Source organism: Osmia lignaria, chromosome 9 (assembly GCF_051020975.1).
Source record: "Osmia lignaria lignaria isolate PbOS001 chromosome 9, iyOsmLign1, whole genome shotgun sequence".
Taxonomy (NCBI): domain Eukaryota; kingdom Metazoa; phylum Arthropoda; class Insecta; order Hymenoptera; family Megachilidae; genus Osmia; species Osmia lignaria.
Window position 1 is genome coordinate 7,332,698 of NC_135040.1, and position 27,590 is coordinate 7,360,287.

Genomic DNA, 27,590 nt, shown 5'->3' on the forward strand with positions numbered 1-27,590 from the left:
TTCTAGTTCCTTGATACTGATTTTCATTAAAGTAATTTTTATATTTTTGAGGAATCTCCGTAAGTTGTTTATTGTATTTACAGCTTGTTAAAGAAAAGGAGCCGAATCTAGGTTTCAAAGTTGAAGAATTTTCCCTCTGAAAATATGACATTGGAGAGAGTTTTCGTTCGCGATAACAATCGTCTTGTTTGGTCCTCTCAGGAAGATTTAGGAGCCGGAAGTGAGGTGCAGGGTAACGCTGGTACTTCGCTAATAAGAATGTTCATTTACTAAATTAGTTTTAAAACTTAGATATTTGTATTAGGTTATAAAAATAACAAAAAGATATAGTAAATTCTATTATTTATAAGATGAAATGTATTAAAAAAAATTGCAAAATTTTAAACGAAGTATGGATCAGAAGATAGTATAAGATATGCCAATGACAATGCATTTGATTGTAAGCCGATATCTCAATCCGTTCCCGAGATATAAGCGTTTAAAGTTTAGCGTAAGAGCGCGCGAAATGAATGGGGCAGAGGAACCCGGAAGACCCAGTGACCTACATTTTTTCCTAGAAGTGTGTACGCACGATAGTAGTAGTAAAAAACCGGTTCGCGCTACATTTTCTTGAATGACCACTACAGTCGCGTGGGTAATGTAGGTCAGTGGTAAGGATCGAGTGAGAGGTCCTAGCGAAAAATTACGGTTGTCTTTACACGACGATATCTCAGGAACCAATGATCGTATCGAAATGAAACAAACGTCATTTTAAAGAGGAGGAAATGTCACTTCTATTAATGTTAACAGTAAAATTGTATGTTGCTTTAGTCGCGAGATATTACACTTTAAAGATGATGGTTTTTTAATAGCTTTTCTTGGGGTTATTTTATGATTATTTCGATATAATAGTGGATATTGTACTTATATTATACATATTTTTACATAAAAATAGAAGATAAAGTAGCTACCACATGAATTTCTTTATATATTAATAAATCAATTACTTACAGCCAACCTTGATGGTACACGTGTTGACAGCCTCGCCAGCCAAGTTTGTAGCCTTGCACATGTAAGTGCCAGAGTCTTCAGGGTATGTGTAAAGAATATCAAGGGCCACATAGCCGAAATCGTGTGTTTTACGAAAACGATGTCCTGTTTTTACAGCGACTCCGTTGACGAACCTGATCAAGTAAATATTAAATCCACCCAGTTAAAATTTAATCGAACGACTATTACAAATTCTAACCATATTAACTAAAATCAATTTTTCTTACCATTCTATCTTCAGATTTGGATCGTTGATAGGTTCGACACGGCACTCTAAATGAGCATGTTCACCTTCCTTTAGGTGATCCAGGTTGTTCAGCGGTGTCAGGAACACGGGCTTCTGGTGTACAACCTCTTTTTCAACCTCTTGTTTCACCTCTACAGTCTCTAATTCGCGAATCTTCTGCAATCGTTGAGCATCCAAGGTGTCCAGAAACAGGCCTTGTTTCGCTGTTAAAAAATAACGAACACGTTTCAACGTTTATCCTTTCATTCGAAGACATTTAACATGGGTTTTAGAGGTAGCTTGTCGATCAACTTATTAATTTGGAGGTTCCGAAAAGGTTATGAAATTCATTCGAGATTTAAGCATGTCAGTTGTTTAAATTGATAAATTAATAACTGACAGTCTGTTGAATACGATATTTATTAACTTACAGTCAACGCTGATGACACAAGTAGTGACAGCCTCGCCAACAGCGTTCCTCGCTTTGCACATGTAAGTTCCAGAGTCTTCTGGGTAAGCATAGAGAATATCCAGAGCAACGTATCCAAAATCATAAGTGGTCTTAAATTTGTGTCCTTGAGGAATAGGTCTACCATCTCTGAACCATTCAACCACCATAGTGGGATCATTGACAGGCGTTAAAGTCGCCTCGAGATGAGCACTCTTGCCTTCTGGCAAATGTTCGATATTTTTCAATGGACGACCGAATTTCGGTTTCTCAGCGATGATCAGATCTTCTTGATCCACACGTTTGTAACGTGAATCGTCTTCGAGATATTGGATCTTCTTCAAAGCACTCTCGTGTTGTGTTTCACGAATAATTGAGGCGCGAGCTGCAACGTGTCGTTCGTTAAATAAAAATAGAAAATGTAGTTGGAGGACAGAAGGGGTTGAAGATAATAGAAATATTCATTATTTACTATTCATATCACACAACGGTAATAATTACAAGTAGAAACGAAAAAATGATACAACGATGAAAAGGATAAGGTGAAACATTTAAACAGAAGGTATTTTACAGAAGCGAAACTAAGTCTACTAACGACAATAAACTAATAAGCCACGGGAAATAAGGTTTATGGGTAAAATAAAATGCTTGGTTACGTCCACCTGCTGTCCCCGTGTGTGAAATTTCGATGATCATAGAAGTATCAATTGTTCGAGGTATTTTAGATAATTAAATGTTCAAAGTACAATTTAAACGATACTCCTATTTCACCATCTTCAACAAAATCCAAACCTGTCCAAGTCACAACTCCCCATTTTTCCTGGACATTTTTCTACTTACATTTCACGTCAAGTTTGATCGAACTCTGCGCCGATCCCAGTTTATTGGTGGCCTTGCAAGTGTATGTACCAGAGTCTTCAGCATAAACCGTGAGGACATCCAACGAAGCAAATCCAAAATCACAGGTAGTTCTATACCTGTGACCAGTGGACAATGGTTTGCCATTATGGAACCATTCCACTTTCATGTTCGGGTCTGGATAAGGCTCGATGCGGCACTCATAGTGTGCGCTTTGGCCTTCGACCAGGTTTGTGGGTCCGTTCAGTTGGACTGTGAACGATGGTTTTTCCTTCACCACGATCTCTTCTTCCTCGTGACGTTGATATCTGCTCGTGTCCTCCAGAGCTTGCAGTTTCGATAGAGCGCTCTCGTGCTGCGACTCGAATTGCAGGGCCGCCTTGGCTGTGTTTGGGAACAGTTTTGTTTTGTCAGTGTGCCATTGTAAGAGTGTTTGTGAACGGCGATGGGGCATTTCGTGTGAATGAAAAATGTTGCAATGTTTTCAGTTTGAAAAAAATGAATTAAAAAAAGATCATAGGTGAAAGCGTATAAAAATACTTCTACGAACACTTCACCAAAAAATAATTGAAAAACAGGAGACTATCTGTGCACACAGAATACAAAATCTACGTGTAAGCAATTGCTTGACGCGTACAAAGCTCATCTGTGGCTTACAAAAAGCATTGCTGAAAATCGAAACTTCAGATGATTCTCCGTCCTTTTTGCAATTCATACTTACACTGGACGAACAGCGTTGCTGACGTTACTGCTTCTCCAAGATCGTTCACTGCACGACAAGTGTAGGTACCTGAGTCTTCAGGGTTCACGTATTTCATGTTCAGAGCGACATATCCGAAATCATGCATCGTTGTCACGCGATTTGCTGTAAGAAAAAAAGAGTTCGCTGCTTTCTGCAAGAATTCTCCGAACAATTGCTCGTAATTTTTTAAAATTTAGATGTAACTTACAAGCTGCGATTGGAACTCCATTTCGCAACCATTCGACTTTCAATTTTGAATCGCCAACAGGAATCACACGAGCCTCGAAATGAGCTGCTTGATTTTCAGCAACTTTCAGATCTTTAATAGGCATCGTGAAAACTGGAGCTTGAGTAACGATCTCCTCTGTTGTGGTTTTACGTTGGTATCGGGAAGTATCCTCCAGATGGTGAAGTCGTTGGAGAGTCTCTTCGTTCTGAGTTTCTGTATAGATCGACTTTTTCGCTATTGAAAGAAAGAAAAAAAAATAACAATGTTAGGAGAAAAAAATACTTTCCTTTTCTTTATAAAAATGAAGAAACATACAGTGAACGTTAGCGGTAGCTGAAGTAATCGCCTCTCCAATGATATTCTTAGCTCGACAAGTGTACGTTCCTGAGTCTTCAGGGTAGGCGTACATAATGTCCAGAGCCACGAAGCCAAAACTGTTTGTTTCAATGAATCTGGATCCAGCTTTAACTGGCTTGTTATTATGGAACCATTCCACTTTCATCGTTGCATCGGACACTGGAATCAGTCTGCACTCGAAATGAGCTCTCTGACCTTCCTTGATCTCCACATTGTTGAGGGAAGTAGTAAATATCGGCGCTTGAGTGGTTGTCTCTTCGACATCTTCCCTTCTTTGATATTTGCTTCTGTCCTCCAAGTAATGAATCTGTTCGAGACCCTGCTCGTTCTTCGTGTCCGTTAAAACCTGAGCAGTGGATCGACAGCTGAGACTGCACGACACTTCGTCACTGCCAACAAGGTTGACAGCACGGCAAGTGTAGGTGCCAGAGTCTTCGGCAATCAAATCGATTACGTCCAGAGCAACGTAGCCGAAATCGTGTATCGGACGGAATCGGTGTCCTGGAGATGATGAAGAACGATTTTAATTTGTAAAACTTGGAAGCGGAATAATTTATTTAATTAGTAACTTTGTACCCACCTATTGTAACCGGACGACCATTTTTGTACCACTCGACTTTCAAATTCGAATCCGTCACTGGTTCCAATTTGCACTCAAAATGAGCATGTTGTCCTTCGTGAAGATTTTCCTGATTCTTCGGAGCAGTGACAAATCTTGGCTTAACTTTCACCACTTCGTCAACTAGTTCGTGTCTCTTGTACCTGGAAGCATCTTCCAGGTATTGAATCCTCTCTAATCCTTCAGGATGCTGAGACTCCAATAACAAATCTTTCTTCGCGTGTACTCTAACCGAACACGAAGTGACCGCTTCGCCAAGTTGATTTCTAGCTTGGCAAGTGTACACCCCTGAGTCTTCAGGGTAAACACCAAGTATGTCTAGAGCCACGTAGTCGAATTCGTAGGATGGTCTGAATCTGTGCCCGGTTTTCACTGGTCTACCGTTCACGAACCACTCGACTTTCATCGTGGCATCGCCTACTGGTTGGAGACGACATTCCAGATGGACATTCGTCAGTTCTACTGTTTCTATGTTGTGCAATGGTCGCGTGAATTGGGGTGCTTGCATTACCGTCACCTCTTCTTGTTGAGTTTTCCGGTATCTGTATGTAGAAATTCGTAATTGTGTAAATAAAATAAAAATAGAATGTATAACATTCCAGTGACATATTTAAATCAAGTATATTTTACTAACCTGGCTGCATCTTCGAGCATCTGAATCTGCTCGAGCGACTGCTCGTGCTGAGTTTCAGTAACGATATCAGATTTTCCAATGACTCGAACGCATGCCGAAGTATGAGCAGTGCCAAGATGATTAGTAGCTCTGACAGTGTATTCTCCGGAATCGAGGATAGTTGAATGTACGATATCCAAAGCGACGAAACCGAAATCATAGTAGGTTCTGAATCTGGAGCCAACGGTAACGGGACGACCGTTTTGGAACCATTCGACTCTCATCGTTGGATCTCCCATTGGTTCCAAACGGCACTCGAGATGGATATTTTTACCCTCGCTCACAGGTTTAGGGTCGCTTAAGGGTTGAACGAAGATAGGCTTTGATTTCGATATTTCTTCGATATGATATTGAGGTTCGACGAACTTTGATTCCTCGAGACGCTGGGTCTTCTCGTACGATGTTCGATGCATGCTGCTGGTATCCACGCTCGAACGTGCTGTAATTAAAACAAACGATGAAAATATGAATAATTTTACAACACACCATTGATATAGTCGATATATCAATTTTATAAAGTACATACTTTCTACAACCATAGTAGCAGACAATCGAGCCTCTCCAAGGGCGTTTCTAGCGACCACAGTGTAAGTACCAGCATCTTCGGGTCTGACTTGAAGAATATCAATAGCCACGTATCCAAAATCATGATAAGTTTGAATCCTGTTCGCAGCAGTGATGGCTTTCCCATTGTGATACCATTCGATAGTCATGGTCAGATCGCTCTGAGGTTCGACACGAGCCTCGAAATGGGCACGTTGACCTTCGACGATTTTATTTGTTCCTTTCAGGGTGCCCAAGAATCTTGGAGCTTGAGTAACTTGTGTCTCCTCTTGAACCTGTCGCGAGTATCTGCTGGAATCTTCCAAAGTTTGGATCTTTTGTAATCCAGTTGGATGTTGACTGTCGTAGATTACGTCGTTCTTGCTAATCACGCTTAATTGAGCTGTCGTGTGAGCTTCACCTGCGCGGTTGTAAGCTCGACAGGTGTATATTCCGACGTCGTGGATGGTTACGTATTTGATGGTCAGTGCCACGTAACCGAAGTTGAAGAATGTCGTGATACGTGAACCTGGTTAAGAGATTCGTTAGTTCATGTTCCAAATGCGAATACGCGTAACTTCAACTTACTAGCTTCTACAGGGCGTCCATCCTTAAGCCATTCAACTCTCAGATCAGAATCGCCGACTGGTTCTAGGCGGGCTTCGAAATGAGCAAACCCGCCTTCTCGTATGCTGTTCTGATCCTTAATAGGAGATTTGAATTCCGGCGGGCTGGTCGGTTCAGGCTGTTCCTGCACGTATTTCTGGTGCATAGCCTGCTGATATGCTTCCAATTCCTCGGCAGCCTCGATGTACCTCTGTTGCTCGGGGATTCCCAAGTCGGTAGTAACGCTTGTGCGTGCTGTACAAATTAAATGACACAATTTTTTTTCCAATCGATTTATGATATATTATAATATTATACTTACCATAGACACGGAGAGATGCGGAGCTGACGGCCTCTCCCAAGCGGTTCACAGCTCTGACAGTATAAGAACCGGCATCTTCAGCTCGTAGGTGCAATATATTGAGCGAGACGTATCCGAAGTTGAAGATGGTTGTGATTCTTGAGCCTAAAGATCATTATTATCAATTTATTAGCCAAGTAAGATTGAAAATCTTGAAAGGGGACTTTCTGTCACTTTTGTACAGGCCAAACGGTAAGAGTTATCGAAAAAATTTTTGTGCCATTGTGTTTAGTGGGTCAAAATCTCAATGATTGGCCGAAAATTTGTTTTTTTTTTTTGCTACTTCCGTTCTGACCGTAAATGACCGAAAAAGGGTTGGCTCTAGAGTGAATCTCGCTCTAGTTCATACTGTTTATACTGTTATCACGAATGATTTATAGATGAAAAGAAAAAGAAATACTTACTAGCTGTGATTGGCCTACCATCCTTGTACCACTCCACTTTCATCGTCGGATCACTTACAGGAGTGAGTTGCGCCTCGAAATGGGCGTTTCGTCCTTCCTGTAATTCTCCTAGATCCTGGAGTGGTCGGATGAAGGCCGGCCGCTGTGAAGAGATCTCCTCCACACTCTCCTGCCTTTGGTACTTGCTGTAATCCTCGAGCTGTTGAATGTACTGGAGGCTGTCGGGGTGTTGGCTAGCCTGTTCGATTGTTGCGCGTGCTGAAATCATTTCTCTCGGATCAGCGATCGATCGTTCAGATTCGTTCATCGATACATCATTCCTGGATATCGTAACTTACGTGTCACGCTGAGGGTAGCTCGAGATTCAGCGACTCCGGTCGAACTTACGACGCGGCATACGTATTCGCCGCTGTCTTGAAGAATTATGCTGATTAGGTCGAGAGAGATGAAGCCAAATCGGAAAATGGAAGTCGCACGGGAGCCTGAAATATTCGATCTCGATCAGCAACTCCGAATTCGATACGTTGGAAAAATTCAAATTATTAATAAAAATTGAAATTTCACTTACTCGCGTCGAGAGCTCTTCCATTAACGTACCACTCTACCCTCATGGTGGGATCGCCCACCGGTTCGATTCTGGCCTCGAAGTGAATTCGTCCACCCTCGATCTGATGGACGTCCCTTAATGGTATGATGAAACGCGGTGGTGGATAAACTCTGTCCTCTTCTGGTGGAGGCAAATATGGTTTGGCGCGTTCCACGTGTCTCAAATAGATCACTTCGGGGCCAGGCGCAGGTCTACGAATCATTTTCTATCATTATCTTCACCCTTCTCGAAATTATTTATTTAATACCCTACCATTATCCCTCTCCAAGTTGCATACAAATAAAATCAATTTAAATATCAGTACTACGAGTAGGATATTTTTTTCTTTCTTTTATTATCAAACGATTCGCTTACTCTGGTTCGATGACTTTCGTCGGTCGGGGTAAATTCAGGCGTCTTGGTTCGGGGGCTGCTCCTTTCGGTGTCTCCACGAAAAGCCTAGCTCGCGTAGCTGTCGAGCCGGCTACATTCTGTGCTGTACATTGGTACCAAGCTGCGTCTGATAATTTTGCGCAGGGTATATCCAAAGTTGAAGCTCCGCTACCGTCCGTTGATATGCGCACATCCGGTCCAGGTGTTATCGGCACTCCATCCTATCAAATCAATGAACATCGTGAAAGTAATTCTCGCGTGATTAAATTCAAATGAAATCATTACCTTCTGCCAGGTGATTCTAGGTACAGGAGTTCCAACAGCGCGTGCCATGAACACAACAGGTTCTCCTTCTTTCACGTTCGTCGTTGTGAATCGTTCGACGAATTTTGGCGCAACAACTTGTTCCTTCTCGATGACGTTCAGATTGCATTGGAACGACGTTTCACCGGCTTTGTTCCTCGCGACGCAGGTTACGACGCCGGCGTCCGCGCGGCTCACGTTCGTAATCATCAGAGAATTGTTTCCGGATTCGTTGACGAGGATCTTGTGGGTCAGATCGTTGGCCACTTGTTGCCCGTTTATGTACCAAGTTACTTCCGGATACGGACGGCCGGTTACGCGACAATCAAACCTAACATAAATTACAATTATTCGTGATTCGATCTTGTCTAAATATTTTGAAGAAAATAAAAAAATATAAGACGTACCTAGTCATTTTCCCTTCGGTAGCATCACGATCGGTGCAGGTGCGAACAAAATTCGGCGGTAGAACCTTGCCAGAGTCTGATTCGCCGGTCGATTCTACTTGCGGTGTTTTCACGCTCTCCCTCGGTGTCTGATAAGCTTGATCCACTTGATCGCTCGATTCGATCGCCAGATATGCAGAACTAACGGTGCAACCTTGAGGGTTTTCCGAGAGCAAGGTGTAATGGCCGCTGTCTTCCGGCAGCGCGACTCTGATCCTCAAAGTGGCCTGTTGGTTCGAGTGGCTCATCTCCACGCGTTGAGATTCACGGATCCTTTGGCCGTTTTTAAACCATGTTAACTGAACACAATTGTAACGTTATTATTAGTGAGCATGATTTTTAAATAAATAAATAAATTGAGAAAGAAGAAGGGATTGTAGTTACTCTTGGTTTCGGATTTCCAGATATCTTCGCAGTGAAAACAGCGTCGGATCCTTCGATCAGCTTCGAATTTCTCGGCTTTTGGGAGATTTGCGGAGGTGCAACCGGTCCTAGGCTTCGGTCTACGACCGTCGAAATCTGTACGTCCGATTCGCCCACGAAACGGCGTGTAATGGATTCTCGAAATTCGGTTTCACGCAGGAGTCTGTATTCGAACGTGTCCACCTATAAACCGTTACATTCATTTGTTAATTCGTGCTTCCAGAGATGAAATTCAATTTCAAATTAAATATTTTATTACGGGAATGTTTGACGATGAAGGTACGTACCTTGAAGTCTTCGATGCTGGTACTGGTACCGTTAACATAGCTTCGTTTGTCGATCGTTTGCTGATAGCTGCGCTGCTGGAAGCTTTGACTTCCGGTTTGACTCTTTTGCTCGGTGGACTGGAAGGTTTGCGCGTACTCCTTCCGGTAGCCACCGATCTGCTGCTGAGGTGGAGGTCCGAATCCCTCTGGCTGAATGTAGACGGAACAGATCGCTTCTCCTGTTCAAGAAAAGTGTCGAATATTCGTGAAATAGATTTTCGTCAAAGGATTTGATTCTCTCTTGAAGAAATTTCATTCTAATTACCATATTGATTTTTAGCACTGCACGTGTACTCGCCCTCGTCACCAGGGCCGATTTGATTGATTTGAAGCGTGACTGCTCCGGTTTTATCGTCGTACGACATTCGAATTTTCCATGATTCCAACAACGGTGCACCCTTGTGCGTCCATGTGACGGTGGGTTTCGGGTTGCCTCTGACGCGACCCTCGAAAATTGCGTTCCCACCCTGCGCGAATCTGGCGTTCTTGAAAATCTGCTCGAAGACCGGCGGCGATGGATCACCGGGTCTGCCGGTAAAACTATCGGAACATAATGAACAATTTTTTTTTTAAATTACAGATAAGCTGATATTTTTGTGTTCTGCAAATGAAAATACTTACGCTGGTACCGTGGGCGTCGTCTGCATCACAATCTCTCCTTGAACTGTAAATTTAAAAAAATTACAACATATTAATCCATGAACCATGCGATTAATATTCATTTTCATAAAAGTTGCATTTTAATTTCCGTTTCCTCTTCGCACCACGGCAACTCAGTTTCATTCTCATTACGGTGCAGGAAGAAAGGAAGAAACTCTTTTTTTATTCAATCACCTCAGAGTTTATTACTTTTGTTTCATTACGAGGCTATTCTTTCGAGTGCATTTCCTCTCGTTCGTTTGAGCTGGACCAGAACGAATCAGGGAAACGAACCGTTCTCTTCTGTGTTATCGTCACGCGTCGTGGTGACGTTCATTTTTGTTCAGACTCGGTGCAATTAAGTCAATTCGCTAATTACAACTGGGCGTTTTGTTGACGTAAAATGCTGATGACCCCCAGGCATTCTGTTAACGCGTTGCCTGTTATGGGGGTCACCGGTAACACGAATTTAATTCGACTAATTAAAGAGATGGGAGCAAAGATAATATTCTAACAATCTTACGAAGTGAACGATCAAAAGCAGCTCGGTACTCTTCCTAACAAAAATAAACATTCCATTGAATCTCAATGGTTGCTACTTAAACAGCTTTCGTTATCACGGTTAAGAAGCTAAGTAGATTGTAGGGTCGGTGACGCGATCGTTCAGAAATTCGAGACACGTTCGCACGCGATGCATCGCGCGTGCAATAAATTTGGTCCAAGAAAAAGAAAGTAATCACACCTGCATGGTACACTCGTACTTAGTACATTCCATTAATATGATAAAACGTTTTGGCACTTTCTCAAGAGATTGTAATCGATTGAAGTATGATGGGTGAAAACGATCCGGTGATACTGTGACCATTTTCACGATGAATAAAAAATCTAATAAATGCAATACTGTCCTAACAAAATATTGAAAAATTTTTTAATTTTATTATCGTTGCATCTAATTAGGTTAATTTCGATAAAATGCGAAAATCTGTAAGGAAATAAGGTGGCCATGTTTGACAGGAGCAATCACGATTTCGCCTTGGAGAAGGTCAGAGACGCGGGTTACACAGACATCGGCTACCTGGCGCAATAAAAAGAACGAAATATAGAGGTACCGAGCGAAAAAGAGAGCGGTACCATTCTCGTTTGGTAAGAGAGAGGATGGTCGGGGAAGAGAGAGAGAAGAGCCGTAACGTGGTCGGATAACCGCGGGATCCTATTTTTGCATCCAGATGGGGATCGCGTTACCGTGGGCCATTTTAGGAGCAACTATCTTTGCGCGGCGCCCAGCGCCGCGACGCGTCTACGCGCTGCCGGACTACATGCACCTCGACCAATCGCCGTACACGTTACGCAAAGCCAGTCACTGACCAAAATAAAACAGCTTCAAACGTTGTTTCTCTCGCCTCTTCTTCTTCATACACTATCCCTCTTTCTCTCGTTTTCTTTTCTTTCTAACAGACACTATAGAAAAATATTTAGAATAGTCTATTGTAATATTGATGTTCCTCAAATAGAGACTCAAATAAGGATTTACTTTTTTTTTTAAGAATAATATGAATTAATGAAATATGTTTTTGCTGTGTTTGCGATCAGAATGATTGCTTATGTTTGTAATTATTGCCTTGTATCGTGGTGATAACTGGGTCAAGTTATTGTTTACCAATATGACAGCTTGCTTCCGACCCGATCAGTTGTTTTAAGAGCTTCCATAATGGTGTAGGAGTTTTGCAGAAAATACTTTGAAGGATTCATGGGATGTGAAACGATTTGTATTACCTTGATTCGATCTAGTTAGTCTCGAGTAAAGTGGTTTTGATGTTCGAATTGGATGGATTTAGGAGATGCAATATGGCTAAATGCCAATTCTCTCGAAGGGCTAATTCTGCAAACGTGATTTATCGACTGACCTCTAGGTCATCGAATTTTACTTGCGACCATATAGTTTTCACGATTTAGTAGCAATTAAAATCATTGCGATTTGTTCTGGGATTGATTTATTCGAATTGCCAGTTTAAATGCTTGAGTGTCAAATAAAATTTTATCTCTAATTGTAAAAATAAAATTAATAAAATTTTTTATTATAATATTCAACCCACGTTTCATCCATTCATCAAGAGATCATTTGCCATTTAGCATATTTCGATGACTCGAATCCTGCATAATCCTTTGGCAGACAGTAGCTTTATTAATAATGATGATTTAGTATCGCGAAACAGCAGCTTTGTCACTGCTCGAATAATCATGCTTTTGTTACCAGCTGAAACGTTTTCAATGCAATTTCATGCATCCCACACGCGACCTGTATTCTTTTTAGATACGAGATCGATGGCGGTCTTCGAATTCGATCTGAGGCCAACTTTCTCGTTGAGCAGATTGGAGAAAAGTACTTGACATCTGTCATACGACAGTCAACACGCAATTCTCGAATAATAAAATTCAAGGTGCACGATTCTCATTGTACTAATCAAATTAAGAAACAAGTTTACGCGGAACAGAAATGTCAGCGATAATGCGTGTTCACCTCCGGTGCCTTATCAAACATTTTCGAAGCAAATATTTGAACGTTTGTTAAGATCGAGATACAGCTGACATTGCTCGCATTTTTATCCGTCTGATTTGCAAATTGAGAATTATATTCTTTCCGTAGATGCTCGAGATTTGTTTTATAATCGCGAATACGCGAGGCGAATACGTGTCCGATATTTTTAGTTCGTCTGCCGAAATTTCTTGACCTTCCGATAAAATTTAGACCAGCCAAAAATTGCTGGACACTGTTCGATTTTCAACAGGATCTGCCAAGAGGTAGTTGAAAAAAAAGAAAAGAAAAAAGAAATTGATACGATGACCTGTTCTTCATTGCGCACCTTTCAATATTTACTCAACGCATACCAAAAGAATTTTATTGCCCGAAATTTAGCTCAACCTTGCTATCTTTTGTTTCGATTATTCAAAAAATATCTCGCTGCCGAAGATATACAACTTTATTTCCTGTGTTGAATTTTTCAAAGATAAAGTCAAAAATGAACATCAGAACAACTTTAATGAAATCTAGCTTCGTTTATCGAATTTTTACAAGAAACCTTGCACTACTAATGTGAGAATCGAATCTTGAGATAAGAATAATCAGCTTATAAAATAATATTTAATTTTACAAAAAGAAGCACTATACAAGAGATTAACGTACACGTAATCAGATATCCGGCTTACATGTGTTCGCTTTTACAGCTTTTCACAGCTACGTAAAACAATTTCAAACGAAATTTATGCTGGACGTGTTGAACGTGTTCGTTACGCTTTTAATAAACGCGTATATAATAAGCAGGATGCTGTCGATAGGTATCGTTTCTATTAAACGACGAACACGCAGTTGGCAAAGGCATTGTAGCGGAAGAGTGTATTTAAATTTACAGTGCTGGCTATAACCGTGACTAGTGGAAAATTGCGATACTTTCTTTACGGTTGTTGCACCCTGGTGACCGAGGCATAAAAGAAATAATAATCCTCGCTGCTTGGAAATTCTCACGTGAACTTCTCAGATTTTCATGGTAATCGATGAAAACATCGCTAAACAAGGTCATAAAATATGAAATAAGAACTTGGGAAACATACTGTGACCATAAAATGAACAGTTAAGAACCATCGTCGTTTGCATAAAAACTTGATCTCAACATCCATAATACGCATTGAAACGAGAAGTAGCAAAGCTGAAAAGGAGAACCACGATAAATTGATCGGTAGCCGAATCCATCTCTATTCTGTCACGACAACATGGAAAAGCAAAGTCGGTGATCGTGGGCGAAAGTCGAAAGAAGTAGGCATTGATGGTTGTATGGAGGTGATTAAAGCGACGAAAATATTCCAAGAGCAACGCGTGAAGCCTTATTTCGGTCAAATGATTCATGGGGAACGAGGCGAGACCCTTTTACTGCCTCGTTTCTGTCGTTTTGTCACGCGACTAAATCACGAGAAAAATACCTTCTTCCTCTTTCTGCTTGAGAAATGCTTTCGATTTTTCCATGCTACCTCGCGACCATAGTAAACATTCGAAAGATAGAGTATTTTCATCCCCATATTGGAACATTTCCAACCCCTACGAATGCCAGAATTCGCGTAAAACATCGTTGAAACGATGAAATCGCGATGACATCAATTTTCGTTACTGACAATGAGAGGATAAAATCCTGCCTCTCTCCCTGGTCCGCCGTTCGAGGGTTAATACATTTGCTGTCCCTTTTGAACCGACATACTGTTGGACTTTTTGTGACGTGCACTTATGAGCTGTCAAGTTGGAAAACGGTTCGTTTTCAGCGATCAGAGTGGTTGTTCTTGTTTGGGGTTGGACAGTTCAAAGAGTAGCTGAAGTATGTTAGGGTGGTAGTATGAACGGTGTTTTCAAGAGGACTTAAGTTCCCGAGGATTGATTTAATAATGGAAATTCAAGATCTTCCAAAGAGAACTTTGGCTTGAATTCTAAACAGATTGCAGATGTTGATTCGAGCAGATGGGTTTATCAAGTACTTGCTTTTCACTCCAATTTACCCCATTTTTAGCCTATTTAATTATGGTACTATGAATAAAATTAACAAAGAATGTTTTGTATCAGTGACTGATTACTCTGAACTATTATTGGCGCGATCGATCACTGATCAATGGGCATTATTCTGAAGGTTACAGTGACAGATGTCATTGTACTATTTTCTATCCTATTCATTGATAATCGAACCTCCTAAAAATTTCCAATTTTCATCAAAAAATTACTCAAAAACCAGGAAAAAAGATATCTAATCTCTACAACCCTCTAAATTTCAATTAAATGTTTTTTAACTGATCATCAATTAGCTTGGGTTAATTAGCCAGCAATTATCAAGAAACATTATTTTCGACTGAACGAGCGCTGTCTGGATGAAAATCATGTCTGTCCAGATTTAGAAGACTCATTTTTCCTTCCTCGACTACAGGATGCAATCAAGTAGAGGCTACTGACAGATACGGCATCGGTGTTGGCTAGCGACGGTACAGAAACTGTTGGCCACGATTTTGACAGCTGCCGTCGTTCTGGCATCTTTTAGTTTTAGTTTTTTTACAGAGGATCGTACGAGACACCCTTCTTCGAGGAGGGTGACCCTTAGCGAGGCTCGTTTACGGCGCGTGCAAGAATTTTCGAAAGGCTGGCGACGAACAGCTTGGAAAACTATCTTTAGAGCTGCGCGCAGGGGCGGTGCTCTCGCTCGAAAATAGCATATTCGTCGAGGGGATATAGTCACTGCTGAGAAATCCCGATTTATTTTCTACGCTGTCGCTCGGGAAAAAGGAAACCCACTGGATCGCGACCGTGTATTTCGAAACAAAGTATATCAGGTCGTCAGGAATGTTCTATCAGACAAAACAAAGGTCCAATGTAAATTGAGAAAGAAAATTCAGAAGATAATTCACGCGTTCCTTTAGAACGTTTGCTTCTACATTTCAGAGCTTGGTTGCCATTTAGAAAACAATTAATTTCACCAATTTTCTACGAACATAATTCTAACGAGAAGTCCCTATGAATCGAGGAATACATCGTCAAAACTGACCTCTCTGCTGACTGGTGATCTGTTGCCGAGTGACCTGTCGTTCTGTTCTCTGCTGAATGTATTGCTGTTGCTGTTGTTGCTGCGTAGTCGTTTGCTGTTGCTGTTGCATCGTCTGTTGTTGCTGCTGAGACGTCTGTCGCTTCATCTTGGATCCGTTATCAATGAAATCCAAGTCGTGTGTGATTCGATTGAATTCGTCGTCGACGTTTGCGCTTGGATCACAAACGATTTCTTTTCTCTCTTCTTTATTTACTTCCCTCGCGGTTTCCTCTTCACCCGACGTACAAACTTCCTGTCCGGTGGTGCTCACTCACTGGGCACTCAACAACAACAATATTTGCGAAACAGGCAAAGGAAACAAGCAAAGAATATCAGAGGACTACTAACAAAAAAAAAATCCTCGTGTCACTCGCGATTCGATTCGAAATTCGATAAATAATTATAATCCTCTTCTTGATCGCCTTCGAAATCTTCTTCTATACAAAAAAAAAAAAGAATATTTTCTCTTCGTGTTCGTATATCTTCTTCGTAGATGCTGCCTGAGGCCGCGGCTCACTCCAGTCGGCAGAAGTCAAGTCATCATCAAAAAGTCTTGTCCCCGAGACTCTTTAAACCAAGACGTCGGTCGAATGCGAATTGCCGGCTGATGCCGCCGCGGAAAACGAACACGGCCTTCCACGAGGACGTGCCACCACCTCGTGGTGGGGGGTATGTTCGAGAGAATCCGAGGTGGGGACCAGCAGCGTCTCGACGCCTATGCACGACGTTCCCCGAACGGAACGAGAACGAAACCATCGAAATTTTTCACACCCTCGTCGCTGAACTACGAGATTAATCCTTCCGCCATTGGTGGAAATAGTTTCTCCCTTTTTCACTTTCTTTCTTTTTCTGGGAACCGAGGAGAGAGGAAGGATGAGTAGCTAGAAGAGGACTGTGCTCTAAAAATGATACCGAAGTTGGTGAGGGGTAGAAAAGTTCTTGGTATATTTTCTGAAGCGAAGATTGTGTACAATGTAGGCTTCTTTTAACTAAGGGTGAGCTTGAGAGGAGAATCTTCCATTTGCTTTATGCTTGAGGGTTAATATTTTTCCTTGAATTATTATCATTTAATTTTAAGATGATCAATTTTTATATATTTCAAGCTGATCGATTCGTTTCAGAATTAAATCTTTCTGCAAATTTTCGAAACAACCCCATCAAAGAATTATAAAAAGTTGCTTCTTTTCTAAAGATGCCCCAAAACACGTCACGAAGTTGAACGTTACTCATATCGCTCGAGATTACATTTCTCGGATTCTGTGTTGTTTTCTGCATCTATTTCGGGCACCGAGTGCTCTTCATCGTCGATGATGCGTCGCGTGTATGTATATATTTTCATTTTTCTGTTTCATTTTTTTTTTTTTTTTGGCACAGCCCTCCCTTCAGAGTTTGGCGTTAAGTGTAACCACTCGCGATTAAGTGATCGGGGAATGATTCGAATTTATGACATAGGATATAACTGTCGGAAAGTTTTCGAAGGAATTTCATTTACGGTAGAAAGTGGGCGTTTGAATTTGGTGCTATGAGCCAGGTTATTACTGCTGTGTTACACATTGTTGAGTAATCTTTCTCTTATTTTTTTACCCGGGAGATTTGGAGAAGTGCAGCAGACCAGATGAATAATTATAAAACTTGATACAGAAAGATCATTATTGTCTTTTTATAGTCGGCACAACAAAATGAATCAATTCATGATTCAGTTCCTAATTATTAATTCTTTTTTCATTTCCCTAATTAGCTCATGAATAATGAATAACAGGAAATTACAAGCCAACTGTTACAGAAAATCCTATCGCGCTTCAATTTTACTTTCCTTCTTCTATTAAAATTCTAAGTGACCACAAGGGACTTGATATGAATCACAATTTCAAAAATTCCCTCTCCAAATCTCCAAGTAGAAAGAACTATACAAACCGAAAGGAAAGAGATAAGATCCTCGTGGAAGGCCAAAATCACGGTTCCATTTAAGTGGAAATTAATTGAACTGTCGATCAAATCACGATCAGATTCTCTTACTTATCAATCGATTAGACGCTTATCGATCTCTTCGATCGATTATATCGAAGAACTGACGTGTAGAGAGGAAACTCGTGGCACGAGCGGAGCCGCAAAGCGACGCGCGGCTCACGCAGCGTTCTCGCGCTCACTGACAGACGCCCACGCATCTACGCACTTCTCGCACCCTCTCCTTCCTCTCCTCTGACCCCTCTTCGGCAACCCATTTCTTTAACTCGTTCTCTCATTTCTTATGTACACCCAAGTGAAACGTAGACTCGCCTCAAACGAGGGGAAATGGGAAGTAAGAAGACGACTAACTGATAAAACTAATTAAACGAATGATTGATAGAGTATTACAACCTACCAAAAATAAAGTAGTAATGGTGGAGTAGTAAATGGTAAAAGGTTGCTCTTTTTTCAATTTTCTCTTGAAAGAAGCTCACATTGCCCACGGTTGTACACACGCATTGTCGTACACGCAGCTGGCGTACGTTTCGTGTCTCTGTTTTTTTTTTTTGTTTAATTTTCCTTCCCACGACGATGCTTTATCTTTCTCTTTCAAGGAGAAAGAGTTTCTGCCATGCAACGAGGGAGTTTATTGTTCGAAACTGGATCAATTTTGATTTCAATAATGGGATTATTGGAACTTTATTTCGAATTTTGTATAGAGTGAAAAATGATATAATAATCGAATAATATTAAGCTTATTTCATTGAATTAAGTCGAAGGGTAGTTAAAAATCTCTCATGCAATATTGTTCTCTTCTCAGAAGCGAATTACACAAATGAGAAGAGAAATGAACAGACGAAACAAATTCATTGTGTAACCTCTTCAAAGAATTCGTCTGACATCCCCACCCTCTTTTATTCATCCCACGATTGTTCTATACTTGAATCTTCCGCGGACCACCTTCTTCCTACGCTGTGAAATTGATACAGTTCCTATTCTTCCTGCATAACAACATTATCATGCTACGATGTTATTATCCGTTATCCTTGGATTAAATTCTAAAATCACTTCACGACTTCGTCTGTTGATAAAGCAAGTGAATTAAAGGGAGGAATGAAACTTCACTCGAGAAATTTTCTTCGTATCTTACGAAACGACCCACTCGAGACTCGCTCTACGAGTGTTCCACGCTCTCGTCGTTCGCTTCGCTCCAGCAAGTCTCACCAGCAAGGATCCTTCTTTCCTCGTCGCTTTCATGCAACTCGGAAGTAATCGCGCTCTTTCTGGTGCACATAGTCGCCCTCCTTTCCGTAGGTTCACCGATACAAATCACCCAACCGACTCCTACGTTATACGTGGGCTCGGCCAAGTATAGCCGTGGACAACCCTACGGTTTCGTGTCTCTCGTCCATGCTCCCATCCGATCACGAACTCGAATCCTTCTAAAATCGTACCGATTTATCGGTAACAATGAATATCTTTGATACGAGAAAGAACACATGAAACCCTTTGGAAAACTACCATTTAACGGACCTCAATGCGAACCTTTCTTCGATTTGCAAAGTTCTAAACATCGCGTCGAAGGTCAGAAGCTGTCGATGTTTCGTGGAAATAATTCACCGCTCGTGTCACGTGGTAAATTAAAACGCGACAATGAAACGATTTATCGTCGAAGGAGCAACGTGCCTGCCAGACGTGCCATTAGACCGTTCAACGTTTTCGTCCCGTGCAAAATTGACGGCCATAAATTCATGCTCCATTAAAAGCCCAACCCCTCTAAGTATCGAACAGCCAATTTCTTTCTAATTGTTCCGTTCGTTACGCGTTGCATTTCACGCGGAGCATACTTAAGTATGTACAACGTCGAGAAATGATGTTCAATCGTTAGCGTCTCTCGTGGCCTGAAGAATCGGAGCGAAACACGCGCGAGATAATTTGTAACATTTATAAGCTACTTTACGAGGGATGTATTCTACCGTCTATAATCATTCAATTCACCCCTGCGTTTTTATTCAGAGTTCCTAGGGTTAAAAAAAACTCTGTTTAATCCGAGTGTGAAACGGTCGAGGGTCGGATGTAGCCGCGCGACCGTGTAATTCAGACATTACGCCAGCCAAGAATCGTATACAGTGTACAATGCGTTTGGTTTCACGTTACCAGGTGAGAGAGAGAAGCATACGCAAGACGACGGGCGTGTGCGAAAAGTTCGCCTTTTGCCGCTGATCTTTCGCAACACCAGCCGACAGAATCTGCTCTCGTTCGTTTAATTGACGGGGCGCTTTCTCGCGCGTTCCATTTCAAATACTGTTAATAACGTTCAAGGTTTACGGGTTCAAGTTTTGTCGAATGTGAAACCTTTCTGAATATGAACCTACTCTCATTGTCAAATTTTTTTATTATTACTTACAACGCTTGATTATACTTGATGCCAATCATCCTAGCCCTAATGTAGCTAACTGTAATGTAGCTAATCCAATTAAATTTGAATTAATTCCGAAAATTCTGAATCGAGCATCGACATCAGAGGTTCGAAAGATGGGTCACTAGTGAATCACAGTGTTTCGTCAAGGTAGCGCATAGCGACTCGTCTATTTCGAGTTTGGAGGGTTGCTGAGGAACCGGTGACGAAAGGGGCTGAATCGTCTATGATTCAACGTTCGCCTCGGTCTTACCAGAAATTGGTGTACCCTCCATACACGCGTGCGTGTGTGCGCGCGTAAGTCGTCAACATCGATAGAGAATACACACCTGGGCGGCGTGCATAATCGTGCAGAGTTATTTTCGCGAACAACCGCGAGTAATGGCTCGAAGGACCCTGAATGTGGGTTAGCAAACGAGACGAGACTCTCTCAGGAGATCCCTTGTTTTCGCTTGTGACAGCTCCAACTGGCTAACAACGCTACGTGTTAATGTTGCCTCGAACAGGGTGTCGCGTGGGTGTGGGAGTTTGTTTCACCTCCGAGGATAATCGTCGCGAATAGGTATGAAAGCACCGATAACGAGTATCGTCGTTCAAAGAAATTATTTTTGGATCCGTTGGACGAGTCGAGCTATTTTTATGCCATCGATCGAGTGTTTTTTTACGAGCTGGGGAAATTAGAGGAACTCGAAGAGCGTTTCAAGATTGAAATGGAACGTGATGATTTTTCGAGAATTGCTGAGTCGATGACGAATGAATTGCAGGATGTACTAGTGGGCCAAAAGGGTGTTGGCATATCATGTTTCATTGCGACAACTTCAACTTAGAATTGAAAAAATAATAATTCTATAATTTTGGTAAAATAATCAGGAAATTAGTTTCCTATGTTGAATTACTTATTGTAACACTTGCAACGATTTAATGGTAATTTGGTAGAATTATAATAAGAAAAGAGGACTTACCGGTGTTCCGTGGGCTCGCTATGGACGGATTGCAGGTGGAATATTCGCGGTCGAAGCAAAAATCAGCGACATCGCGAAACGAATCGTTCGCCTGGAAATCGGAATACTCGAGTCGTCGTGCTATCGGATTTCGACTCGTTATCTCGACGCATTCTTCTGTCGCATTTTCTTTCTCGCGATATCTGCCACCTGCGTAACTAAACGAAACGGCAACTCGATCATTCGTTGCGATCCTCAGATAATTAACTTTCTATTTAATTTAACCATGCCTACCTGCGATTCACAGACCAAGCATATTCGAACGTCGATGAATTATGTTGCTGTTGACGATTCGATGAAGCTGTTTTCACGTCGCTTTCCTGAGGTAGAAATAGGTCCCTCAGAGCAACGTATTTTGGAGGACTTTCTGCTGATCTTTCGCTCAAGTTTTGGTCACGATAAGTACCATAAAATGGCGATGGTACACCTGAAATTTTCATTCATACTATGGTTAATTAACGAAGAATTTTGGACAATTAATATATGTATATTAAGGGTGGGAAGGGTGGAAAAACTCGAAACATCATTTTTTTTTAAGAAGCCTGATTTGATCGCACATTTTCACACATTATTCATATGTCTCTTCTGAGTTTGTATTTCCGTTCATTCAACCAATTTCCGATCAAAGAGCAATAAATCAATATACAACGTCATCCATAAAATTTTCGCTCAATCGACGAGATCCTTCAGAAAATTTAGTCGAACCACGGCTATTTTTGGCGATCATTGCATGCCAGACCTCCCAGAGCTTTGCAATCGTTTCTTATTACATCGTAGTGAATTCCATACGGGAATGCGAACCGGAAGATCATCTACATTTAATAATCAGAACATTGACTTCACTATGTTATCGATTCTCGTTATAGAAATACATTTTTTTATGAAAGCAAGTAATGAAACTCAGAGAAGAGAAAAGTGATATTTAAAATATATCATTGATAATGCAGAGATAAGGATTACGCAATGATTCGATGAAAGAGAAATGTGATAAGGTGTGTACAAGTAGCAATGACGCGTTTTTTCTAAAAAAAATAGAGAAAAAGAGTTGCAAGATCTTTAACAATCGCAACTGCTTGTTTTTCTCTCCGTTTATTCTTGGATCGTCGACTCATATTTTCCATCACATTCCGGGATTACCTTACCGTCTATTTTCATACCGCATCATCCAACAACCGTTCATTCTGCATGGGAACGTTCGACTACTTGATCCTTCCAAAAATATTAATTTATTATACCTTTGTTGATTTCTTGGTGTCTATGCTACCTATTTACATCCCGGTCTAATTAAATAGATTATAATACGCGAAAATGAAACACTATTCTCTGCTTGGAAATCTAAATTATGGACATAGTATATTTTGTATAGATCTTGATTTCGTAGACTTTAAAATTAGAAAATTGAATCAGACGTTTAGATAAATATTGTACTCGTGACTAACGAACGAGGCATCCCGTATAACCAGAAAACAACAATATTTCAAACCTAATTTTAATCTAAATACATTGAATTATTAATACAATTAGATCAGTCATTTCTTCAAATATCTTCGTGATTAAGAAAAAAGTAAGTTTCATTTCGACCTATAAAACGGCAGCAGGGTTTTAATTGGTAACATTTAATTATATAAACCTTTTTCATCGGTTATCCTGAAGAAACTGCATAAAACTTTCGTCGAGGTATTAAATTTCCTCGTTCCAAATATAAATGATCCATCCACCGACTCGAGTGATTAACGAAAAGCTCAATTAACATCCCTGCATAGTATGCGTACGCGTTTTCGTGTTAGTAACCCCGAATGTTAGCAGAGATGTTTCGCTCTACATATTTCTTTTACTCTCCGAAAATAAGTGGCTGCCTGAAATACGTATGACTAATCTCGTGCAACAAGAGCAAGGTGAAACAATACTTTCGATACGTAATTGTGGCAATGAATATTTCATCTGTTCGTAACGTTTTATTTTTCGAGCTTACTTCACTTTTCGTTAAGTAAAATTTCGTCGAATTTGTCAAATAAAAATTATTTTATCATACAAAACTTGAAAATTAATCATTTCTCAGCGTACGTTATTTATTCTGACACATCGGTGTCATAATCTGTCAACACAAAATTCTGTAATTTCAAAAGTAAATCACACGCAAGATTTATGTTCCTCGATGTTAATTTCTAGCTTCTTCTCTACTTAAATAAAGAGTCTACGAAAATTAACATTTAAATTGACATGCATTTATTTAACTGTTAGGATAAATTACACATATTCCAATGTTACAAATAACTGATTGGCTTTGATTGATGATGAATTAAATGTTATGAAAGAAGATTTATGATCGTCTGTACTGTTATATCTAGGCCTGTACGAATAATTAATAATTAATAACTAACTAATCTATGAGGTAATCACTTTTATTACAATTTATCCCAACAGACCAAGTGTTAACTACTACTGACTATAAACAAAACAAAAATGTTAATTACTTCACAGCTAATTAAACTACATCATGCTGATACCCAATTACATTAGCACAGAGGCAGATCCAGAAGTCCTATTCTTCATCTATGTTTTTTAATTTTTTATATGATTTATTTATTGACACTTTTTCAAGATTCCATAACCAATTGCCTACCTCTGGATCCACCACTGCATTAGTAACGAACCTACCATTCTGCACCATTACCAGCGATGCTCCAGCAACGTGAAAATCGACAAAGAGCAATCAGAAGAGGGGGAGAGAAAGATTAGGGACGAGGGGGTGAGAAAAATAATTCGTTACACCATGATACCCAAATTTTTGTATTGCAGAGGAAGCACACGTTTATTTACACAATAATACCCAATCAATTGTTGCTGCAACCAATGACAAGTATATTTAATAACAATTCAATTTATTCAACATTTATTGCAATTTATTCAACTCGAGTGTTTAATCCAAGATAATATACGATTCTGGAGAAATGAATTCTCCTGCAGCTATAAATTTTTATTTATTAATTGAATAAATAATAGTTCTGCGGTTCGCGTGTGACTAGCATTGTTTCGAAGAGAATCGCGGCTTCGATGATTCAAGAATCATGAATGAAGATTGACCGCGATTCTAATCTATGACAGGGCGGGCGAAAAGAAAAAGAAAGGAAGAAAAGATAGGAACAAAAGTTTGTAAATATGCTGCGTGCTCAAAGAGTAGAGAGGAAAGTGTACCCGAGAAAGAAAAAGATATAGAAGAGATAGGAAGTAGAGTGAGAAAGATAGAAACGACCTACTAAAAAAAAAGAAGAAAAAAAGCGTTTTCAAATCGTTCCACGGCAACAACGACAGAAAAAAAGAAAGAAAATGCATTCGAGGAAGCTCACTACGCGCTGATCAAAGGAACAAAAAAGCGTGTCCACCAGCTTTCGTGAATTTTCTTCGACTTCTCACTATTCGATCGTCAGTTCATTGACTAGCTTCTCCTCGGCCCTGTCGTGAAATCGTGTTTCGCGTAGAAAATGCAAAGAGAATAGAGTATTTTCGTCATAAATACTAATATTTGGTACGTGGCTGCTCGTTCGTCTAAAAAGAAACGGGGTTTCTACGAATTTTCAACTACGAGCATCGGTTTCTTCTCTTTTTACAATAAAATTTTTTTCTTTGGTACGATGAGAAACCCGTTTATTTTCGATAGGATGAACAGGATCGAATGAAAGAGGATGAAACGAACGCGAATCGTGATTTTTGATAGAACGAAAATTAGAGGCACAGTATTCCACCACCTTGGTATTAGATTGAATTTTTTTTTTTACACATCCCCTGTTGATCGTTAATTAAATAGGCGCGTATACTGATCGTCTGTTACCTGGCACCAGCAAGGTGGCAGAAGTTACCGTCGAACCTAAGCTATTCGTTGCGGTGCACGCGTATGTGCCAGCGTCCTCTGAAATAAAGAAAATTTTAAAAAAATTATATTAATTTTCAATATTTTCGAGTACTAAGTATAATGACGTACCAGGAAAGGCTCGCACAATGGTGAGACGACAAACTCCGTTTCGGTAATGAATTTCGTAGCTCGTTGAATTTTCAATTATCCTGCCGTCCTTGGACCAAAGGATATTAGGCTGAGGTTCAGCTTGAACGATGCACTCGAATCTTGCCGTTTGTCCGCTTACGACCGCGATGTCTCTCAGAGGCTACAATTTATAACAAAATTTTCAACATTCTCAATGTTGAAATGATCGAAAAACGATGGAATCTGGTGATACATTACCGTGATGAAAAGAGGAGCCTTTTTCGGTAGTATTTCTAAGTAAGGCTGAATCACTTCTTTGCTCGAGGCAACCCCGTTGGTGGTTGGCCACGGTGATCCTAGAATAATCAGCTCGATTTAACTCGCTCAAGTCGGGCAGACTTTTAAACGAGAGCAACACATTCGATGGCGTTGAAAAATGTACTGGTTTGTAACGTAGAAATTCGATCGTGATATATGGAAACTGTGCGAATCAACCGAGGTAACACTTTAAATCTTTCGTGCTTCGAACACAGAAGCAACAAACCAGAGGCAGAAAAGCTTTGAAATCCTCAAAAAGGAAGAAGCACAACAAAATTCCTAAATTTGATTCCTTCCTTTAATTTTCACCCCTTTCGCAATCGAACACAATTATAGAAATCAAACTCCAGAGTACAATTTACACTCAAGGATTTTGGATGAAATTCAGGAAGACGAAATCATGAAAATTTTCAAAAGGCTAAACCCGTGCAAAGCAACGATGGATGCACGAATCAACTTGCAAGCAGTGATGGAATTTTGGAAAATTTTCATTGCAAATAAAATACAGGTGCTTCGAATTGATCATTGTTCCACTTGCAAATTGTATCGAATCTCGTGCACGGGCGAGGCAAAGAGAGCTTTCGGCAGAGAAGCAGGTGAATACCTGCGGAATCGACGTTGCTGGGTGGTCCAGTGGCACTACTGTATCTGGGAGAGAGACTTGGTAAGCTTGGGCTCAAGGAAAGTGGACTGGGCGTCGTGTGATCCCATCTGGATGGCGATGGTGAACAAGGTATAACGAGACTGGGTGCTGTCATCGTGTTCCCTCCCTCCGAGTGCCTTTTTCTCGCGTTCCTGATGTCCTCTGATTCGGAATATTCGCTTTCGGACGTTGGCTCCCATTTCACCGTTTTCGAACCAGAAAATTTTCCAGCAGGTTTGCCCTGTCGAGCGGTCGAACTCGAAGAAGCGCTCCTCTTCGCGAAACCGTTCTCTTTTCTCGTCGTGAATTCATGGACGATCGGTACCTCGATGTCGCTGGCTCGTCTCTGACCCTGGACGCTTCTGCTCGTACTGCTCACCGTTTTCTTCCCTTCGCCGGGCAACACGATGCCGAACTCGTAGCCGAAGTCGTACTTGAAGTATATCAGTCCGGTGTCTGGATCAATTTGCTTCGTTCCTGTATGAATTTTTATTACCATGATGCTTTCTTGAATCGAAGTTTAATTTTGCTCAAGCTGATTTCAGGTTGATTTTACAGCTGATTCGTGGCGTTGGGAACGTTGTTTCTAGTTTTATTTTAAACAACTGGAGAGAGAAATAACGAAGCTATTCTTGTAGAATGTAAGCTATCAAGTGTTTACTGAGAAATATGTACTTTCTGTTTGATTATAAAGAGAACTTGCTATTTTTGAAATAATTGTTATTGGTCGAAGAATAAATATTACAATATTATTTTATAAAAATTTTAGAAATTCCTATTTTTTGAAAAAAAAAGTTCTGTTACTTTTAATAATCTAAATGAATGGCAAGATATCTAGCATAAAATTCCTGGAATCTACAAATATTTTAAAAAATTTTCTCTCCTCCAGCATTGATTTTAAAGCTGTATCTAAAAATTGAAAAATCAATTACCATGTTCCGAGAGTCGCGATTCTTCTCTGTAAGTTCTCGGCTCGTCAGCATCGCTGGCTCTACCGTCGACCGGTTGCTTCAGGATCGGTTTGCCCTGCTTCAAGTCCGACTGGATATCGGTCACGAACTTTTCGGTTTTCGACTTGAAGCTGCTGGTCATGTCGCTCATGTGACGCGACGCGACGTCTGCGGATGTTTCAGATTTTTTCGTGTTACGGGAGGAAGAGAGCTCGCCAGCGATTCGATATTTTTATTTATTATTATTATTATTTGCTTCGTTTCAGCGAGAGCGCGCGAGAAAGAGAAACGGTTAGAAATAAAATAGGCAATGACGGCGCAGTGATCTATCGAAATGTTATCGAACGATGACGATCAAATGAACGAAGATTAGAAGGTAAGTCGATAGTTTTCCCAAAGGAAACTATGAAAAATTCAAATGAACAAATGAACGAACATATTTCTTCGATTTTATAATATTCGATAAGCGTCATCCTGCGCCTTCAAGGTAAGCTTACAGAGACATCAAGGTGATTC

The 27,590-nt window shown here is 40.6% G+C and overlaps 1 protein-coding gene across 27 annotated transcripts in view; it reads right to left on the bottom strand.

Moving 5' to 3' along the window:
* sls (sallimus) overlaps positions 1-27,590 on the bottom strand; it is a 133,553-nt gene that overhangs the window by 70,607 nt on the left and 35,356 nt on the right. For 24 of the 27 annotated variants that reach the window (XR_004581740.2, XR_004581741.2, XM_034327041.2 and 21 more), the window contains 29 exons: positions 27,057-27,242; positions 26,086-26,601; positions 25,422-25,519; positions 25,164-25,344; positions 25,014-25,091; positions 21,419-21,611; positions 21,146-21,342; positions 10,194-10,236; positions 9,838-10,112; positions 9,534-9,751; positions 9,208-9,429; positions 8,785-9,122; positions 8,360-8,708; positions 8,057-8,295; positions 7,664-7,893; positions 7,434-7,577; positions 7,096-7,353; positions 6,653-6,796; positions 6,313-6,585; positions 5,708-6,253; positions 5,143-5,620; positions 4,470-5,050; positions 3,848-4,390; positions 3,512-3,766; positions 3,283-3,426; positions 2,544-2,945; positions 1,687-2,088; positions 1,257-1,479; positions 991-1,163 (listed from right to left, as the gene is read on the bottom strand). Coding sequence is in view for 25 of the 27 variants with exons in the window: in XM_034327041.2 (XP_034182932.2) it covers positions 991-1,163; positions 1,257-1,479; positions 1,687-2,088; positions 2,544-2,945; positions 3,283-3,426; positions 3,512-3,766; positions 3,848-4,390; positions 4,470-5,050; positions 5,143-5,620; positions 5,708-6,253; positions 6,313-6,585; positions 6,653-6,796; positions 7,096-7,353; positions 7,434-7,577; positions 7,664-7,893; positions 8,057-8,295; positions 8,360-8,708; positions 8,785-9,122; positions 9,208-9,429; positions 9,534-9,751; positions 9,838-10,112; positions 10,194-10,236; positions 21,146-21,342; positions 21,419-21,611; positions 25,014-25,091; positions 25,164-25,344; positions 25,422-25,519; positions 26,086-26,601; positions 27,057-27,242 (7,929 nt within the window). In the remaining 2 variants the exon portion in view is untranslated. Of the gene's footprint in view, positions 1-990; positions 1,164-1,256; positions 1,480-1,686; positions 2,089-2,543; positions 2,946-3,282; positions 3,427-3,511; positions 3,767-3,847; positions 4,391-4,469; positions 5,051-5,142; positions 5,621-5,707; positions 6,254-6,312; positions 6,586-6,652; positions 6,797-7,095; positions 7,354-7,433; positions 7,578-7,663; positions 7,894-8,056; positions 8,296-8,359; positions 8,709-8,784; positions 9,123-9,207; positions 9,430-9,533; positions 9,752-9,837; positions 10,113-10,193; positions 10,237-15,778; positions 16,460-21,145; positions 21,343-21,418; positions 21,612-25,013; positions 25,092-25,163; positions 25,345-25,421; positions 25,520-26,085; positions 26,602-27,056; positions 27,243-27,590 lie in introns of those variants that run through there. The other 3 variants (XM_076689899.1, XM_034327048.2, XM_034326962.2) reach the window with 2 other exon arrangements.